General features: G+C 40.2%; 1 protein-coding gene across 1 annotated transcript; it reads right to left on the bottom strand.

Moving 5' to 3' along the window:
* Nucleotides 1–470: 470 nt before the first annotated feature.
* si:ch211-129c21.1 (uncharacterized protein LOC563087 homolog) lies at nt 471–20,620 on the bottom strand. Its single transcript, XM_044200780.1, has 16 exons — nt 20,490–20,620; nt 18,712–20,078; nt 15,419–16,423; nt 8,655–9,169; nt 8,187–8,329; nt 6,986–7,048; nt 6,529–6,627; nt 5,252–5,351; nt 4,818–4,928; nt 4,489–4,640; nt 4,067–4,239; nt 3,639–3,795; nt 3,329–3,551; nt 2,686–2,801; nt 2,205–2,424; nt 471–2,078 (listed from the first exon to the last, which is right to left on the bottom strand). The coding sequence occupies exons 4-16, from the start codon at nt 8,761–8,763 to the stop codon at nt 1,315–1,317; spliced, it is 2,430 nt and encodes an 809-aa protein (XP_044056715.1). The 5' UTR covers nt 8,764–9,169; nt 15,419–16,423; nt 18,712–20,078; nt 20,490–20,620; the 3' UTR covers nt 471–1,314.
* Nucleotides 20,621–21,035: the final 415 nt, after the last annotated feature.

The raw sequence follows: 21,035 nt of genomic DNA, 5'->3' as shown, positions 1-21,035 counted from the left end.
CATGAAAGCACTTTTTTTCTAAACTGCAAAATCTATGCAACTGCATTGGCAATATTTTATTAATTTATCACCTGATAAGACTAATATATAACCCTATTTCAGTTCATGACAACTTTCTTATACTGCACTGTTGAATTATTGAGCAGAGACCCACTTCAACCCTTTCATATCTACAGTACTTTGAGATGAAACCTAAGGCGGCTCTGAGCGCTTTTGTTAATGACAGAGTGAAAAGCACAGCGCAGATTCAGGCTACGTTCCTGTAATTTTGTTTTGTCTGTGACTTTTTCTTGAAAAACAAGCAGGTCTGAGGTAACTGGAGTCAGTGTGTTTTTGTTGATACTTTCCCGGCGTACAATCTGCGCATATCAACAAGACAAGTATGTCAGTTAAACTTCCAGCATCGCTTTCAAATACATTTCTCAGCTGTGTGAGAGAGAGGATAATCATTGCTGACAGCTAGACACATGTCAAACTCCCAATAAGGTTTGTTTTTTTATTATCAACAAGGACTACATTTTCCAAAGTTTGACACAAAAAACAAACTTCTTATCTTTGCTGTGCCTCTGATGCAAAGAGTTGATTCACTGACAGAAATACACCCACACTTCTGCCTCCAAATGACACGCTAGTTAACTCAATAATGATATAACATTTACTGAAGTGAAACAGTCTTATTGTTTTATTATTGAAGATAGAGGTATGGCATTCACTCTATATCTATATCATCTATGAGTGGCATTTGAATGGTTAAATGCAGAAGTAAATCTGTAGTCCACCCAGAAATAAAAGAGTAGTACAGGCTATTAAGCAATCATTAACACGGCCAAAGACTGAACAGTATGCTTTCTGAGCGATGAATGTTGTCTATAAAACAGTAGTATCCATAAAATAAAAAGTGCCTGGACTTTAGAGGTCAAAGTGTTTGCTACTTGTTCATTGTTGTTGACCCTACAAGACTTAGATCACAAGTATTATAACTGCTGAAATAAAAACATCATTGCGACAAATAAATAGTAGTTTTTAAAAAAAGGTGTTGGCTGTACACAATATATTACACAAGGTGTATTCACAATTTACCATTATACAAAAAAATACATTTATAAAAAATGAACAATTCATTGGAGTGAAAATTCCACCAGAAATCCTGAAAAGTCTGCCAGTGGTGTATGTATGGAAATGATAGTGTAGGAAATTGGCAAGGAGAAACAGGACACTAATGAAAAGAATTTATAATGTGAAAACCTTTTCTACAGTAGTACACCTATAGAAGATAATTAGCGGCCTTGGACTGAATTCTATACCTCAGCAGAGTCAAATCTCTGACTCATCATTTATGTATCCGAGACCGTCCAGACTTGAAATGTTGGCCATAGGTGTGAAGTGGTGCTCCCCGTTCCCTTTGAAGTCAACAGCAGAGTGATTATTATTGGCACTGCAAGGTCTTCCAGACTCAGGCCGCAGGAGCTTTATCTCTGAAGTTCTGTTCTGGATGTGCATGTATTCGGCTGACTGCCTTTTCCCCTCGCTTTCACTGGGGCGCTGTGCAATCTTAAAGCATTCCCAACGTCCTCGACTCCATATCCAAAATATGATCCCCATGAGGGAGAGACAAAGCAGCGACAGCAAAGCCACGGCCACTTCTAAACGAGTCACCCTGCCAGTGTCGCTTTGATTCTCGGGGGACAACGGGTCCTCATTGCCCAGGTTTGGCACCAGCCCTGGTGCAGCCGTATTCGAACTGTAAATAGAGTCTGAGGAATTTATCACTTCGTTGCCAGGAGTAGGGCTGCCCCCCATTCCTGGGCCAGAGTAGAGCTGTAATTGATAAACCGCCACAGTCCGGTTATATGTTCTGCCGTTTATCTGCTCTGTGGAGTCACAGGTGTACAGGCCAGCGTCCGATTCAGAGGCACTCAGGATGAGGAGGCCCCCACTGTAGATGTAGTATTTGTTGTTGGAGTGAAGTGTTTGGTCATAGAAACGCCACAGAACCTGCGCCAAGTTGGAGTGGAGTTGGCAGGGCAGCTGGATGTTGTTCTCTGGAACTAGGGTAAAGTCCACAGCTGCTACTGGATCTAAAAACACACACACACACAAGGTTGGTCTCACTGCATACTAATGAATTAGACTGTTGGGATGCTGTTTCATACAAAAAGTCTTCCCAGTAATGCACGCAAACAGCAGCCTGTAAGTGAACGTACCTGGCTGAGGACATCGTGAGACGTCTCCCTCCTTCAGACTCTGAGTTGCAGTATTTGAGGAGGATGACAAGCTGTGGACTGAGGAGCACTGCTCGGTGGTGAAGTCCCAGGCACAGTAAGGATCCCTGGCTAGGATGCAGTCCACACAAGCATCAAAGCGGCTGCAGTTACTGACCGGCATCTGGATAGCACCAAACTCTGAACCTGCATACAGTTGGCCCTATGTTTACACACACAAACACACACAGATTAACAAACCAAAAGCATTTCATCTGTATTACCAGTGAAGCCTCTTTACTGTCTGTTAGTGCCCATTAAGTGACAACATATTTAAATTGAAATAGAAATTCAGACTGAAGCTTATTGTACAATATTTGCCAAGAAAAACACCAGTAAACAACTAGAACCTATGATGATGATGATGATGAGGATGATGAGCTCCAAACCATATTGCCACTATATTGAACCTGTTATGAGTTACCTCACTGGATGAGAGGCGCAGGATGTTAATAGGCACAGGGTTTTCATACAGTTGAATCTCCTCAATGATGAACATCTCTCCAGCGTAGTTGACAGCCTTCTGAACGTAACCGTTTTCTATCAGGAGACAAAAAGGACCATCTAATACTCATATAATTAGCGCATTACACAAACACTTGTTAACCAAGATCCTGGCTTTAATATACCTTCTCATTACTCATATTGAATGTGTCTTAAAAGGCACTCAAACAAATGTGTGGTTTTAAACGTTTACCATTAAAGGCCCTGGAAACAGATTTTCTCAATCTGATTCTTACTATGAGCAATGGGCTTTTTCAGTTTTGTGTTTTTCACATGTATTTCATGTTTTTGCCCTTGTTTTTCTCACTGGTTTGAAGTGGGTGGGGTTCAGTTGGGAAAAGGTAATGTCACGTATTTCTGTGCACCAATCAGAGTTTAGCAACCTAACTTGAACTTTGACATTTATTTATTTATGTTTTAGGGGCTTTAAGTTTAATCAACCAGAGCATTCATTCAGAAAACTAAGCAAAGAAGCTAATTATCTTATAGCCCCAAAATCAGTTCTGTTCTACTTTCATTTTGGTTAACTGCACCTATACTGTTACAGATATCCCATAGTTTACCAGTGCCAATGAACATGACGGCATATCTCTGTCCGTCCAGTGCCAGTACACTGTCCACTACAATCCGAGTCAGCAAAGCTCCCCTCTTGACCAGCAGCGGCCCTCCTGTCAGAGGGCGAACAGCCTCGTCCATAAGGGGGCGGTCCCTGATGAACTGGAGTGTTTTGTCAGGAAGGTCCAGAGAGCGATTCATTCCCATTTTACGTGCCACATTATTGATGCACTGAAATACAAAACCTCAGTTTAGAATTGCCTTGTACGCCTTAATATCCAGTATCACTTCTGGCTGCAACAAAGTCTTTAGACTCACCGCTCCTGGTCTGGGTACTGGCACCTCTCCAGTGTACATCACCCACTTGACGTGGGATGTCTCCACAGCAACAGGTGTTTTAAACTTGCCCTCATTGAAAATATCTCGAATGGCAGACACACTGTATGCACATACTGCAGATGCCTGGGACAAGCTCCTTGAAATACCAAAACACACACATTTAGGTCAAGCAAACTGCTAAACGTTTGTTGTATTTGTATAATTGGAGAATACTTTTTTAAAAATCTTGAATTAATCACTCATCTGTCAAATTTCTAAATACCATATATACAGTATATACTGTATATACATAATGTAGACTCCTTTTTCATTCTTCCACATTGACTGCTCAGCTTACTTCCTACCTTGCCACACGTCAACACCCACCCTAAGCCATAAAACCACAGGATTTGATTGGAAGTACTTACGACTGCGGCGTGAAAACAGCATAGAAGACACTCTTCCTCCAGTCCTCGTGCTTCAGCAGGAAGACATCCTGGACAATGGGGGGCAGGCTGGGTTCAGGGAGGGAACAATCCAGACGAGCTTTCAGGAACGACGTCCATTTCCTCTGCAGTGTCCGCTGGCCGCCCATATCCCCCTAAACACAGAGACAGAGCGCTCTGTCATGTGCAATTCTGCAGATCTTCCACTTAACCACAACAACCAGACCTGTGTCAGACAGGGAGTGTGAGCCCAAACACAAATTTGCACATTCTCAAACAGTAATGTTATTAAACCTACTCTCTCTTACCAAAAACACATGACACTCCATTATCATTTTTTAATGTCTCTGAAAATCTGAAAAGGTCTCGCAGAGACTGAGTTTTTATTTTGTACTTAATTGTACCTTGCAGACACGGGCCACTCGAGACACCGCAACTTTGCTGTAGAAGTCGTACTCCATGGCATTCTCAGTGAAGAACAAGTACACCTTGTCATCATCACCATCGAAACTATCAAAACTCTCACCCACAAAGTCCATGTAGACAAAGTTTGGCTCTGAAATCACAAAACATGAAATTGGCGCTTAGGATAAGTGCAGAAAATTACAAAAACTTTGATCTGCTAAAGGACATCTAGAAATATCATCTGCATCATTTATAAGTAGTGTGGCTAAACTATGCGCACCATTATACAAAACTTTCAATGGCCAGTTTTTGCAGAGGAAGAACTCACCACTGAGCCAGGAGCTTTTAAACTCAGTGCGAAGAGCCAAGTCCGAGCTGCGCAGAACCACGGGCTCAGAGCCCAAGAAGTTGATGGATGTAGCAGAATACAGGTCATTTCCTGTTGTACAGGAACAAGAGATGAGGGGAAATTCCTGGAAATCCATTATTCATATTAAGTTGGAACAATATCTCATTTATATGCCTACTAATGGACTGAACCAACTGGCGTTTTCTGACTAATTAGTACATATGTTGAGTGAGCAGGTGGCACTAGCAAAGATATTGGGTGACATTTGTAATGCACTTTGTGCTCAGGTCTTGTGGCTGGTGAAATCTGCACACAGTTACCATACACTGATCTTTTCTGTTGGTGCACTTTGAATGTTCGGCAGTATTTTGTGCTTTGTTCCCTTTGGCAGCAAACCTGACTCAGACACTTACCGACCATGAGGGAGGAGTATCTCTGGAAGGGATCAAAAGGACACTTCCCCTTTCCCTCCTCCTGCTTTCCCTCCAGCCTCAGCTGTCCATTAGCAAACGTCTGTCGGAAACAAAGGGAAACTGTGCCATTTTATTCAAACACAGTATTGTAATACAGGACTGGAATTGAATAAAGGACTTTACCAGTGGTTTGCAGAGGCTAAAGACTTATTAAGATAGATCATCACTTAAAGTAAACATAACGTATGCTTTTTGTTTTTTAAATAAAAGTTAGGCTATTGTGTTGTGATTCTGCACATAGGAACCATTTATTTCTCCTTGGTGATGCATTCAGGATGCTCAGTCCTCTGAGATTTGAGTTCCTTGCCAAAATACACTGCACTCAGGAGTTTATGAGTAGAACAATCAAACCCAACGAAGACAATAAATAAGCCAACACAGACATTATGAAGGGTTAGGCTTGAACTCGCAACCAATACACACATTAGAAGAAGGAAATGCAGCTAATAAGACCTCCTGCTGAGAAAATTTGATGGCTCTGTATTACAAAAGAGAGGATGCGAGTGTTCTTAATTTCATACAATTGGAGTTTTTTCAGAACAAGCACATAGTGGCCATTAAAGGAACTACATCTTAAGGTCTTCATCTATTAACTGCAGCATTCAACCACAATTACTGCTGCTTGGCTCAAAGGATAAGTCAGGTGACATTCTATATTTTTCTTATTGTAAACAAATCCCATGAAAAGACCAAAACCGACAATTAAAGTATTGTGTGTCCAGAGCATGATCAGTCTGATCAGTGAGCCACACTGTGGCACTGGCTGACATGTTCCTTTATTGCGATGAACAGTAGTTTAATTTGAGTCAATCCCACACACACACACACACACCGTCCTGCTGCCAGAAATACTCACTAGAGCACCAATTATATGCGTATAAATCCGCAACCTAAAATAGTCCCCAACAAATGCACTATTTACCCTGTATGAGAAATATTTGCTAAAAACTACAGTGGCCAGCTGTTTTATGAAATCACTGAGAGTTTTAATAAAAATGAAACTATACATTTGTGACCCTGATTCTTCAGCAGGAACCAATGGCCTTGGGGCTGAGTGCCACAGACAAGGTCGGGAGGTAGGAAGGTATTGAGAGATGGACTAACCCATTGTTGGTTTTGATCTTTTCATTGGATTTGTTGACAATAAAAAAATAATAATAATAGAATGCCAACCTCATCCTTTAAACATCTAAGTCCATATTCTGCAGTATACTTACCATATAATCACAGGTGGGGCTAAAGGCATTTGTGCCACACACATACATTGTGGTGTCATTCACTCTGTGCAGGGTTCGAATGTAGTTACGGCATTCCACCTGCAACAAGATCCAGCAGAGAAAATGCCAAGGTCAGAGCTTTGTTAGTTCAGCCGTACACATAGTCACATACTGACTGCACCGGCTGCCTGGAGTTGAGCTGGCGACCAAAAGGTCAAGGCTGGGTACATGTGTTTCCTTCTCATGCCTTTATTTGGACATTCAGTTCAAAGCTGTGAGCAAAGCACTTCAAAGAGAATTCTGTGTAAAGACTTGAAAAGGAAGAAAATGATTTCCAAATGCACAGAGTTACACTGCGTAGGGGAGTAAACTGCAGTTAACCGTCATCTTTTAAGGCTGTGTTCTTTCACTAGAAGTAAAAGTTAGCGTACGCTGTTTTGAAAGACATTACACAAACCTCAGCATGTTTTCCTTTGTACGTGCACTCTCTCTGCTTCTCCTCGGTAACTCGCCAATACACCTGCATCAACAGAGGGAAAGTGTCTTGTTAAAGCACGCAGGAATGGTGTCGCAACTCACAGCACGACAGTGGAGCTGTAGCCTGTTTACCATCACACGTTTCATTGTTTGCCTAATGTCAAGACCAGTCAGTACTCTGGAGGGGAGTACCTGCTAGCTAGGACGCCAATCCCTCTTCACTTGTGACTGTTAGCTGTGTAACTACAATTATGAATCAACAGACCACTGTCTGGAGCTCAACAAGACCATTATTCATTTAAATTCCTCATGCAAATGTGCACAGGCCAAATAGTCAACAGTGTTGAACTGGCTGCTTATGTGGGAGCAGTTCACTGCGCAATCGACTGTGTTTCTGTGAGCATATCTTCAGCCACAATACACTCTCTCAAAATAGTGAAAGAGGGCAGAGAAAGATATACAAAGAATAGACTTATTGGAGGCATGAAGTGATTATTGACTAGAGCCAGTGAAATGTTTCCATAGTTAGTAAAAGGCAACAAGAGGCTGCACTTTTTAGCATTCAAGCCAGTGGTTCCCAACCTGGGGGTCATAAAATGATTACAGGGATGAGAATGCAAAACGTATTGAATTCTGTTGCACAAAATTTCACAAAGTTCCTTCAAATGTTTTGCTTTTTTCATGTGAAATACTAAATACTATCACTTTGTCAGTCCTCTAAAAATACTTCAGATTAAACATGCTGAGGAGAAAACCTTTGGCTGAACTGCTCATAGCTCAAGTTCAAACCACCATAACCTGCGATGAGAGCTCACAACTAGACAAGACTTCATTTTAAGGGGTTATGAGCCAAAACATTTGGGAACCACTGATATAATCCACGATTAGGCACGACAAGTCCAGCTTTGAGTGGCTTACTGATTATTTGATGAAAATGCCTTCAACCACTGCAATAACATATCAAAAATGTTCAATAAATCTTTCATTTTTAATCTGCAATAATTAATAGTTAATTAATAGCTATTTAATCACGCAAAAGAACATTCACATGTTATATCTAACTGTTCTGAAGGGACGTGTGTGTTTATCGGTTATTTTATAACAGCTTCAAACAGAACACCACTGATCAGAACAGAGTGATCTGCACACTTTTTCGATTGAATCTCTTTGCATATTCTTACCGCAGCTTTTCTGACAGAGATGTTGTTGATGTCCAGAGCATATATGGCTTCTCTGGCCCCCAGCAGCAGCACACCCAGGTCGTCTCTCATTAGCATAGTGGAGTAGTTGAAGACCCCTTCCTCTCTGAACAACTTCAGCTCGTCTAAGCGGGAGAACGTCTGCATTACTAAACTGCATTTCATTAAATTTTCTGTCTACATTTTAGCTGCTGTGACTGTGGGAAAGTGCTCCCACAGCGAAAGCAAAATGCAAATTCATTGAAATTTCATAAGCTTGTCCCAGCCAGCACAAAACCCAAGCAGTTAAAGTTGCACTACTTGTTCATATATCACGGATAAAATATTCAAATACAATCTTAAACTGCTACAAATTCTGGTATTTACTGGCCCATCCCAGGAGTGAGACACAACACAGTGAGAATATGCCGTGACATATTAGTTGGAAGGCACTGAGAGCTTGTGACTTACTCTGGTAGGGGACAGTGTTTCGTGGGACACAGTAGTGAGTGTCGAGTGCACTAAATGAAACATGGAGCATCAATCCACAGACGATGCTCAGGGTTGAGAGAAGAGACATGGCTCAGAGTCCAGGTTTGTCTAAGTGTGGAAGAGCTGCACAGTCCAGCTCTGCCACCAAAGCACCCAATCAGAGACAGAACATGGTCCAAGGTCTCAGTCCAGATGTTGCTGTTGTTACACTGTGGTGATGTCACTGTCCTGAACATGTGCTGCTCTGGCACAAATCATTTTCGTTTTCAAAGACCCTCTGAAGGCAGTTCATACGTATGTTTAACCAGGCCTGTAGAGTGCAGCTCAGCCTGCTTCGGTTCAGTTTGAACTTGTGGTGAGTATCTATGTCGGCGTTAGCCTCCAGTGCAGTGCCAATGAGCCACTGGTGTCCTCTCTGGAAGGAGGAGCAGAAGCCATGCTGCCTGGCTACTGGTGAGGGATGCTGGAGGAGATCATCTTCATGGTGCCCACCTCTAGGAAAGATAAGAAAACATTTATGCATTAAATTTTTAAAGAGGCCCATGATATGGAAATAATGCATTAAAAGATGGACAAAATGGATAATATGTTCACTTCAAAAGTGAAAATGGTGGCTGGTTTGCCTCCTACACCTTATTTCTTTCCACTTTTTCTGCAGTGCTACTTTTATTTCCATTATATAATTACCAAAACGAAAATCCATGCAGTAAATTGAAAGTGAGCAAGAAAGAAAGATAGACTTCAGATGATCCTTCAGATCTTTCACAAGAGAACTATGACCATAAGAAAATCCTGCCTCTTAAAAGGGCACTCCAATTTAGCAATTTAGCGTTACACTTTCATTATGATGGGGGACTCACAAGAGACAGATTGGTCAGAATCCACTAAGATATCCTGGACACTGGATCCTACGATTTCCATAATGCAACTCAAAAGCATCTTTCATTAGACTCTCCCTGCCTGGTAAATGCCCTTCAAACTCCCAAGTTTACCCAATTTTGTAACAGAGGCGTTGACATCGGTAAACTCCAAACCCAATCCAAGATAACCCTGATGACCTCTATAGGGTTATTTTCTCAGACTTTAGAAACCTCCTTTCAGAGCCACAGAAGACATTAAAGTTTTAATGGAAGTTGGGTAGTTAGCAGAATAAGTCTGTTTAAAGATTTGGTGAAAATGACAAGAGACAAAAACTATGAGAGCAGGGATAGTGCCATAAATGAACATGCCTTGCATGCTTGCTGATTTTGTAAAGTATATTTATCAAAAACACAGTTTGCAAGTTTGCAAAACAGGGACAAATGTAACCTTGTTATGTCAGAGAGGTCCAGCACCACTTAGTTATAGCTATGAAAAGTCATAATTGTAAACCTCAGAGGAAAATGATGTCAAGTGAAATTCTGCAGAGTGCCCTGCTGCCCACCAACCCCCACTCTCTCTTCCTCCTGCACTCTCTGCGTCTTCCTGTCCTCCCTGATAAGAACCTGCTTCCTCTGGGCTCAGCGGGGTTCACGCAGCAGAGGGGATCAGTTCAGGTTTGGGCATGCATGCAGATCACAACAATTCACTGCTTTAGTGCTCCATCCCTACCCTAGGATTCATGCTGAATTGAGACTTTCCACTTCTTTGGCGAGTTTCTGTCTGTTTTGACTAACTGAGCAGCGCATCCTCATTCAAAATTCATCAAGGCACTTTTTCTCAGAATAACACACAAAGCATACTTAAGAGCAGACTTGCTAGGTAAAAACTATACTCTTATCTTTTTGGTGCACACTGCTCAAAAGCAGCCGCACCACACAGCTGCTTTGCAACTGTTATTTAGATTTTTTGCTCGCAGAGGAAAAAATACAGCAGATTTCATAGACGTGTATCCTTTTTGAAACACACACCACAGAGTCCTCGCCTGTTGACAGAAACCAAAATGACAGCATCCAAATTTCCTCAAGAGACAGCTAGGCACTCACTCCCATGTGCCTCTGAACAACCTCAGTTTTGAATGTGCGTTTTGCAACAAACTGCCATGCTCCTTGTTGCTACTTGACACAGCAGGACGAGCTGCTGCATGTATAGGACTGCTCATCAGGGGTGGGGGGTGGGGGGCGTTATTGCAGGTTGTTTCTCACAGTGTTTGACAGATACTTCCAAACAGTGCAGATAGACAGGCAATAATAGAAGAAGAGCACGCAGCAGTTGTCCCTCTTTTCTCTTCCTGTGTTTATCCATGGTCACACTCACACACTGGCATGTGCACATGTGGACGGTGTGTGTGTGTGTGTGTGTGTGTGTGTGTGTGTGTGTGTGTGTGTGTGTGTGTGTGTGTGTGTGTGTGTGTGTGTGTGGGGGCACAACTGACATTTTTACACTAGTTACTAGTTGCACAGAGCTGATTTTCTTACAAAAATGGGACCCTTAAATTTGGTCTCTCAGTGTCGTAATTTAAATGATTTTTTTTCTTTTCTTACATTTAACTGAACAAAGAATACAAAATCTTCATCTTTCAAGTAATTAAAAATGTTTTTGGCGCCCCTTCTTTATCAATGGTTAATAAATAATTTTTTTAAAGTTAGTAAAAATTTATGTTGGCCTCTTTGAGGCAGTGGAATAAGCTGAAAACACAACACTAACATAGCATCACCTTACACTATAAATGTATTATGGTGAATAGTTTAGCAACTTATTAACACATCCAGCAGACACGAGCAACATTACCATTCATTTTGAGTCGTGTTTCTGGCCAGCTGTTTTAGGTCTGTTGAGGTCATCAACTCCACAGGGGAAAAAAATGTGGCTCTTTAGCTGCTAAAAGCTCCACCAGCTAGTTGCTAACTTTGTCTGTCAGTCATTTGGTAATGGAGAGCAAGCTTACGGTAGGTTTATCAGAGATTCTTTTTGCTGAAAAAAGCTGCCTGCTGCAGCTAACAACGAGGTTGCTGCAAGTTTGTGTTTCAGAAAACCAAAACAATTAGCTAAAAGAAGCTAAAACTTTCCGTAGAGCTCAGGGAAGTTGCAGAGTTCTGTTATAATTATTTGTGGGTTCGTCACCTTTAGGATTTCCATATAAGCAATAATCTGTTACAATGCATGGATAGAATTATTATTATTATTATTATTATGATCCCACATTAATGTTAAGGGCCTCTATGTCCTCCCCCTTTCCTGCTTGCTTTGTTCTTTTTAATTAATCAGGAAGGACCCTCCCATGGCTTGTTTGACCCCTTACATGATGGAAGAAGGCAACACAACATCATTGCCAAAATCCATTTGCTAAGGGCGCACTAGCATTAATAGCTGCAGAGTTGATGGATGATTTATTAACCATTAAAGGTTATGGTATTAACCCTTGTCCAGGTATGCCTTAATGTAAAGTGGCAGGTTTTTACTTCTTCTCAGTGCTCAAGAGCTCATCTCTGCTCTCTCTTCCAGGTTGAAAGTGACCAAAATAATAATAAACCACTATCAAATTAGGCGTGCGCTCACCTGAGTCAAAAGATGTGTTGTGAAATCCAGTTATGTCTTTTGTTTATAGGGGATCAATGCTTATTCCTGTACATCCAGCAAAACCTGCTCGGTCATTAAACACACAGTCTGTACAACTTGCTAGTCTCCTCATGTACAATTATACATTTATCACATGCACATTATAAAAGAAGTGGAATATTTATGAATGGCATTGTTGATGCAAAAATAGCACAGTATCTGCATACTGCATCATGCTATGAAACATTGTTCTTTTTGTTTTTTCTTGAAAGTCAACCTGATATTTGAAGCACTGGTTGCATGTAAATACAGCAACCACAAAGTCAGCGTCAGGGAAGATGAACATCTACAAAACCAAAACAAATTACAAGAGTGTGACTAAAATAGTATCTTTACATCTATATAAGTCCAGATGTAAATGTGAAAATGTATTTCCCACATGCCAAGCAAAAATCCTTAAAAAGGTTAGCACTGTAGCTGCTGGTTTTTACTCATCGAGTTGTATTGTGTGAACAACTGTGGGTTCCAAGGCTGTGCATGAACTAGTACAATATGCTGAAGAAGCCCTGCAGCAGTATCTCCAGACACTCCAACCACTTGAAGCATGAGGATATTTATAGGCCTGTTCAGGAGCCTTCACGTTATCTATAATACGATGGATTCCCACTATGACTATGTGCTGCGTACAAAGAAAAACCCCAAACAGCAGTGCCTGGAACGTGCGCAGACAAGCACGCTGTTGTCATCACCATGAGTCATAACAAATCCAAAAAGCCGTGTGAACAGTCAAACAGCTGGAGAGAGCCGTGACTGCTTTGGCCCCGGCTCTAGTGTACGTCTTCATTTGCGTTATTGCATTTTGCTGTGCTGTATGGGTGAGGCCTCCTCCAGCTGTAACGGATTTACCCGAGTGGCTGACTAACTGGTCTGCAGGTTTGGTGCTGGTTGAGTCACTAGCTGGTTGGTTGACTGGCTTGCTGCCAGTGTGCCTGTTTTCCTGCCTGTCACTCTGGCTGCTACTCAAACGTAAGCTGAGCGGCCCACTGACAGGCCGGCCGGTGAGCTGGCCTAAACAGGAAACCGGTTGTGGGAGGGTGTTCACCTTTGACACTCCTTGTGTCACAGACTCTGTTGTGAAACACTCACTGGAAAACACACCCCCAGTTCAGAACCAGATTGCAAAACATTTTTGCAAGCTCAGATGGCTGAAACAAACCATTCTTTTATCATAATGACAGTAGCTTGCCACCTTTTGTTTTGATGTGCAGGAGAGTTGTAATTAGCTGAAAACAATACTTCAAAAAACATGCTGTGTGTACAGTTTTCAAGCCTGTTATCATTAAGCTAATGGATAACTAACAGTCAAAGCACTTAACCCACATAAAGATGACAAGTACTAAAATAAAAATGCAACAACCTGTCCAATATGCTCAATGCTCTGACAATGACTTGTCATTGGTGAGACAAGTCTGCTTGAGTGTAAATGCACATTTGAACACACACACAGAGAAACACACACACCCACACACCCAGGCAAGTCTCAGCAGGAGCTGGGGCACAAAAGGAAAATATGAGCACCCGAACATCTCAGCCTACTCTGCCTGTGTTGTGTGACAAGTTCACTGACAGACAGGAACACACAAGAAAACAAAATGTGGTGAGCACTTTAATTTCGATTTAAAATCAAAACCAAGGAACTGATTTCATGACTCTAAAACTGTCTGTCATTTTATTCACTTAATACAAGGCTGTAACTCACAATCATATTCAATATGCATTCATTCATTATTTTCTTGATGACAACGGTCCAAAACCCAAATATATTCAGTATATAATGATATAGAACAGAGAAAAGAAGCTGGAGCCAGGGGATGTTTGGTGTTTTTTCCTTGAAAAATTACTTGATTATCAAAATAGTGATCATTTTTCTGTCGATTAATCAGCTAACCGTTTCAGCTCTTGTCAGTACAATGAAATGTATTCAGGTGGATTGGTAGAAGAATGGCAAGACAATCATGGAAGTGCCAGATAAGCAACTATATTTAAAAAAAAACATGCTCTGGATCATTTAAAATATCAGAAATAGAGAAATATTAAGAACTAAGTGTTTACTAGATTGTTCTCTCCACACCATCAGACACTTTACTCATGTACTTAATGTATTTTCAGTATGAACTCTTTAACCAGCAGCTAGATGTTGGATGTTCAGTAAAACACAGGACACACAGTGGTAACGACCACGCGCCACAGACAGTGCGCGCTCAGGTGCATAGAATTGCCACTCTACTTTAGTGGTTTTGACCAACAACACAATGATAACCTGGACATACAGGTGTAAAAACAAAGGAAACGTCATTGCCAGCTTTGACCACTGACTGCAAGTGTATTAACTGCGGTGTGACAGTGTGCAGCCTTGTCTTGACACCTCGTGCTTGACCCCACTGAGCTGCAGTATGACAACTAAAATTGGGCACAGATACGTATATCCTCTGCTCGCTCAGCCAGACACACATATCATGTGCTAAAATTCTCACCTTCCACAAAACTGCACACCCTTAAATATCATGTTTACCCCTGTAACATTGAGTTGAAAGCAGCCACATACTGTAGCAGACAAAATGCGAACACAGGCATAATTAGATTTCCTGTGAATTATTGATGTGGCTGTATAGATTCATAGCTCTGTTTATGTAATGAAAATGTAAATTACTCCAACATGACACACAAAATTAAAACCTAAAACCATTTCTATGTTCACAAGCTGTCGGTTTCTTTTTATGGACTAGCCTATGTATTAAAAGATTTAAAGGTCTTTTAACTAAAGGGTTGGTCACTGGTTTTTAATGGCGTAAATCTGTGTACTTAAGCTTGATAAACACAGTTTGGCTTGTGGTGCAAATCATTTCCTCCCCCCACAGGTTTCAACCACTGCTTTGACACTTGTCCTGAAGCTGTAACAAGTTGGCGCATTTCTCCCAGTGTCACTGACACTGCGGTGGTAAGTGTTTGTAAGGCAGCCAAAACGCATATCCTACTACTGCTTAGTGTAGCTTTTCGCTGCTATTATTAGATTAGGATATCCTATAATCTTAGATAAGACAGAGAAGTTACAGCGCGCTCGATGTGCACCTCTCAACCACAGGCTGCCCAATCCAAGTCCCACAACCAGCCCGAGCTCCGTGGAAAAATAATAATCCTGTGGGACAAAGCTGCGCACAAACAAGTCAATAAGTCACAACAGCGGCTCATGCCCGCATCAGACTCACCAGGAGTTGTCAGGATCTACATTAGTAACCGCTGAGACTGCTGCTGTTTGTCTGCTCGTGGATCCGGCTCGACGCTTTCTGCTCCACCTGTAACGTTCACTCCACATCTAATTCCTGCAGGGAGCGATTATCTGGCAGCTCCCCGCGGTAGGCAGCGCCTGGACACGTGACTTTTGATCGTACCTTTCTTCAAAAAAAAAAAGGCACTCGCTCACTTTGCAACCACTCAGCTGTAACCGCAAAACAATATTAATGTTTATTTTGTTTTGTATTAATCCCACGTTGAAATGCTAAATTACACTGTGACAGGACACCCCTGTCAGTATCATGCATTCAAGCTATTACAAACTGTACAGAAAAAAAATGCATTTCCAGTATTTTAAGATTCTATATAAACTCTTAAAACAGGCATAACGTTTCAGTCCCATCACTTTATAATTCCTACCAGAAATAACCATGTTTGCTTAATTACTATGCAAAGGCTACAGTTGGCAACGTTCAAATATTATCAGCTGTTGAAATACAAGAAAGAAAAGAAAAAACTAACCACCACTACCCATTCACAGCGTCCACCATCTGCCATCTAGTGGCTCATAATAGCTATTTTACTGGAATACCTCAGAGGAAATAATGAAATAAGATACACATTTCCAGTTTAAGGGAAAAGCATAAACCGTGTCCAAAAAATATAGTATAAAATTAAAAATATAATAATGAAATGAAAAATACAAGAATTCATTCAAATTTCACTGAAGTGAGTAAACTACTATCACAGCTACAGTCTATGACTAATTATGAGGAGGAGTTGATTCACAGATTTGTGAGGTCAATGACTTCTTCACTGTTTGTATTTCCGTTTGCCATCGTCGGATCTCCTGCCGGGACTCGGGTTCCGCAGGTTTTGAGAGGAAGAAGCCGTCTTGAGGTTTTCCACCGGCATCCCAGGCCGAGGTGAAGGCTGTTTGCTGGCCACACGACGAGTGTTTGCATAGATAGGATCTTGTCCTGAATTAAAAAGCAAAGACAGTATGAAAATGCAAAATGTAAAATATTGAACATTTGTTTTGAAGAAAGAAGAAATGTATTCTGGGTAAAAAAAATTGCAAAAGAAAGTACTGTTTAACTTTAAACTTGTTGATGTATTTTTACTGGCATATTATTGTGCAAAGGATTAGGGTCCGTGAGAGTTGTTGAACACGAGGGAAATTGTCATAATATATTTTGCAATAAATTGTTATGCACTTGAAAAAAAGCAATTTAATTCCTGCAAAAAGTAATAAAATACCTGATAATATAAAGAATGATAGCCTTATGACTTAAATGATATATCCTGTAAGTTTCCTGGTTTTTCATTTTTATTTGGCACTGCCATGCAAGTTGGAATGAATTATCTACTGTCATTACATCGAGTGCTGAAATATTGAAACGCTGATGAATTAAAATACAACAGAACAACAGAAATTGCATGGTCACATCAAGTTTGGCCTAATAGCTGCAATAATTGGAAGATAGACATAGTATTTCTTTGCCGTATTAATGATTCGCAGATAGTGTGTTATCCTCTCTAGGGGAAAAGAAAAACTATGCAATGTTGGCTGCTAAATATGTCACTTCCTGCCACAACAAAAGAGACAACCAGTAGGACAGAGACAGATAAAAATAAATATACTTGTACTTAACATCTTTTTTGAACATCTCGTTATTTTATTCTTTTATCAGTAGACACTTGCATTGTTTTTGTTTGTCTTGCATTGTTAAAATCACATTCAACTTTAACAATACTAACCTGATTATATATTATATTTCTTATATATATATTACTTTCTTTCCTGTATCTATTTCATTGTCTATTTTGTTTAATTAACTAATATTGTTACTTGCATTATTTTTGTTAATTTCATTCCTTTCATTCATTGTTTATCATAATCGTAATTGTGCTTTGGCAACACATGTCAAATGTCAGGCCAATAAAGCCGATTGAATGAAGATGGTCAAATGACAAAGAAGTGTGTCCTCTGAAATTTCAGTCACTGAGACGTTACGTACTGCAACCCAGATAGTAGTGTTAAATATCCTACATAACCAGCTGAAACGTGATAGATAGATAAATAAAAGATAGATTGATTAATTAATTGTTTAGTGTGTAAAACATCAGAAAATATTGGAAAATGTCTCCAATTGGAATAGACTCCAAGCTGACATCTTTCCCAAAGATATTTAGTTTACAATGAAAACAAAGAAAAGCAGCAGATTTCCACTTTGGAGAAGCTGTAACCACTGAATGATCGTAGTTTTTGTTTGATGGTTAATCAGTTATCAAAATAGTAACTGTCTGTCAAACAATTAACCGACTAATAGTTTCAGCTCTGGACAAAATCAGTGAAAGATGTGAGAATTTCACACAAATTTTGATAATAATGATTTTCATTTGAGACTGTGCAAAACTGAGAAAAACTAATAATAGCGTGCGTCTTCATTTTACACTCTTGAGTTTTGGAAATGTTGGTTGCGCCTGTAAGTGCTTCAATGAAGAAGCAATCTCCCTTTAAGAAAGCTACAGTTTAGTGAAACTCTATATATTAATGTATTATGCATGTGAATCATACACTGCGACCACTAGATCACTCTCAGGTAAAATGGTCTTTATGACCGGCAAAGCAAAAAAAGTGGTGGGTGGATTTTTCAGCTTTGGTTACTTTACTTCTGCAAATATCTGATATTTATCTCAGTATTGTCACAGTACACAGCTGTCACCAAATCTTACTGTGTTCCTCGTGCACTGAGCTCTGCCTGCAAAATGAGGCCCTTATCTTTCAAGAGCATAGGTCTGCTCTAGAAATCAAAAATGTATTCATCTTTACTTAAACCACACAGGAGAAAACAGGCCTCATTTGTTCTACTTTGAAATTGAACATTGTCTCACGCTGTGCTGTTGAACCACACAAACCACTTGCTTACTTATTTTGTGTCCACCGACCATGTGCTGGGCGGACAAAACTACCTGCTGTCATATGTTTCCTCTCTTTCTTTTGTTCTCTCACCCTGACATATAGACACACAATAAAAAAAACCCAGTCTGTCCCTCATTTCTTCTGTTCAATACAAATCTGTTTGAACTGATTGGGTCGTTTGTGAAGTTTACAGTGTCCCTTATTCTCACAGCAGCTTTCATCAAAGTCCTGCAACTTCCCTTGCCTACAGTCGATGCAGAGCTTATCTACAATCTATAGATGTTGTTTTCTGTGGTGTCATTAGGTCCAGATGATTATCTAAACCTTCAAACTGAAAAGTACCTCTGCTTCTGCGGCGTCTTTTTCTCAGCAAGACGCATATGACCAGCAGGACAATCAGGATAAAAGCAGGCACCCCCCATGTGATCCACATCCACCAGTCGATGTTGTCTATGGGAGACACAGTTACTGCAAGGGAAAAACTTTGTCTTGAAATGTGATCACAATAAATCAATGTAGTAACCATAACAGAGTGTACATAAGTAGACCACACAATACTCCTTAATAATAGAGCTTTGTTAAACAAGTCATTATCACAATTTTACTTAATTCCAAGCACATAAAGTTTGACTTATTGAGTCTTTACTATATAAATTTCTCCTCAAGCCAATGTACAAGAATAATATAAAATAAAGTGCTGTGGTTTAATAAGTCACTTTAAACGTGTGTTTGTAAAGTGATCCGTTCTAATGTGTGAATCAGCACAACGCCAGTGTGCGTAGAAGTCCGCACACCTCACAGAATAAAGTTGAACAGTTGGAAATAGTTTGGAGCCCTCGCTCCTGAGGTCTAATCAACTCTGTTAGTGGAAAACTGACATCAGCACTTGTTCAAAGCATTCACCGGAAAATCTACACTTACTACCACCAGAAAAGCAGCTCAGACTGTGCTACAAATGCATGGTGCATTATTGTTCACAGGAGCTAGGCACTGGTATGTACACACACACACCTTGTTCAAGCGTTACTAGTGACGGGTACGTTGTATGTTCCATGCTCTTCACTGTCATGAAGGAAACAAAATGAAACTTTAAGAAGCATTCATTTTCTCATAGCAAGTACAAGAGTATATGTGAATCCCTTCATGATGTAATGTTTCATCATAATAGACTTTATGGCAACACTTTACTTCATGTACCCCTATTTAGCATTTATAAGCAGCATATAAACATGCAATAAATGACTTATAAGCCACTGTAATTTAGTTGTAGGCAAGCGAGTGTTTATTAATGTATTAATTTATAGTCAACAACTATACCTTCTCTTGCAGGTTTATCAGTTACAAGTAATACTTACTAACTACATGTGTTCCAGTGCTGTTAAAAAGCTTAAACACGGGAATCTCTGCTGTGACTTGGCAAAAGTACCATCCGCTGTCGTTTTCTGTAGCATTTACTAAAGCGTATTTCTTTTCAAACTCTTGCTCTCCATTCCTTGCAGATTTGTTAAACATCTTGTCACATAATTTCACTGAGTCACTAAATGATGATCCATTGGGGTTAAAATACCAGGCCAACCGAAACCTGTCATATCCCACTGTCGTCAAACTGCAGTTTAAATGCAGAGAAGAACCAAAATGAATGGACACTCTTGTTTGGTTTTCATTCATCACAGGATGTTGATCTGATATCGCCATGGCTGCTACTGTTACTATAGAAAGAGATAGATAGATAGATAGATAGATAGATAGATAGATAGATAGATAGATAGATAGATAGATAGATAGATAGATAGATAGATAGATAGATAGATAGATAGATAGATAGATAGATAGATAGATAGATAGATAGAGAGAGAGAGAGAGGGAAAGAGAGAGGGAAAGAGAGAAAGAGAGAGAGAGATGTTGTTGGTGAATTCAATATAGCAATATTTTAAACATTAGAATAAAAAAAATTCATTGTTAGACTTTGTTCATTTTCCAGTATCTGTTAGCCAGTAACAAAAACTACAAACAGGTAAATGTGTTTCAATCTACAGAAACTTCAGTGTGTTCATTCATTATTCTATTAAACAGCCTCATGTTATATCTTTATGGCTTTGCTGTCAAGTCAGGAGTCTTACCTGTGAGTAACACCAGAGTCGACCGTTTCAGCCACATTTCCATTGTATCATGTGAGAGGTGGTCTACTTCTCAGACTCATCCTGTCTCTGCTGCCTGCCTCTCTGCACAGAAGCGAGCTAGACGCAAAAACCTGTGTGTGTGGGTGGGAGGAGGAGTTTTTGTTTTTTGTTTTACTGCACTGGGACAATAGGCTGCTTTCACAGAGTTGTTGCATACATAACAACTGAAAATGGAAAGTATTGTAGGCTTTCAAAAAGACAAGAGAGATTACTGACCAAAAGCAAATGCACTATTGTTTCATTTCCTTTTAATCTAAAGACATCAAAGCGGCCTGCTGCTTCTACATCATTGCTAAAAATGTACATCCTGCTGTAGGCACACTTCTGCTGACTGGAGGCAGACAGCGAATCCCTCAGTGCGATGCAGTAAATGTGCATGTGCTGACTTGCTGAATGCCATCAAATAAAAAACAGGGCACACAAAGATGACACAAGGGGTTTGTGAAACCCTTGTGGGTTTTGGTGCAAGGGTGCTAAAACACATTC

The sequence above is a fragment of the Siniperca chuatsi genome, linkage group LG6 (genome assembly GCF_020085105.1).
Source record: "Siniperca chuatsi isolate FFG_IHB_CAS linkage group LG6, ASM2008510v1, whole genome shotgun sequence".
Lineage (NCBI taxonomy): Eukaryota > Metazoa > Chordata > Actinopteri > Centrarchiformes > Sinipercidae > Siniperca > Siniperca chuatsi.
The sequence above is the reverse complement of the archived record's forward strand: the minus strand, read 5'-3'. Positions and strand labels throughout refer to the sequence as shown.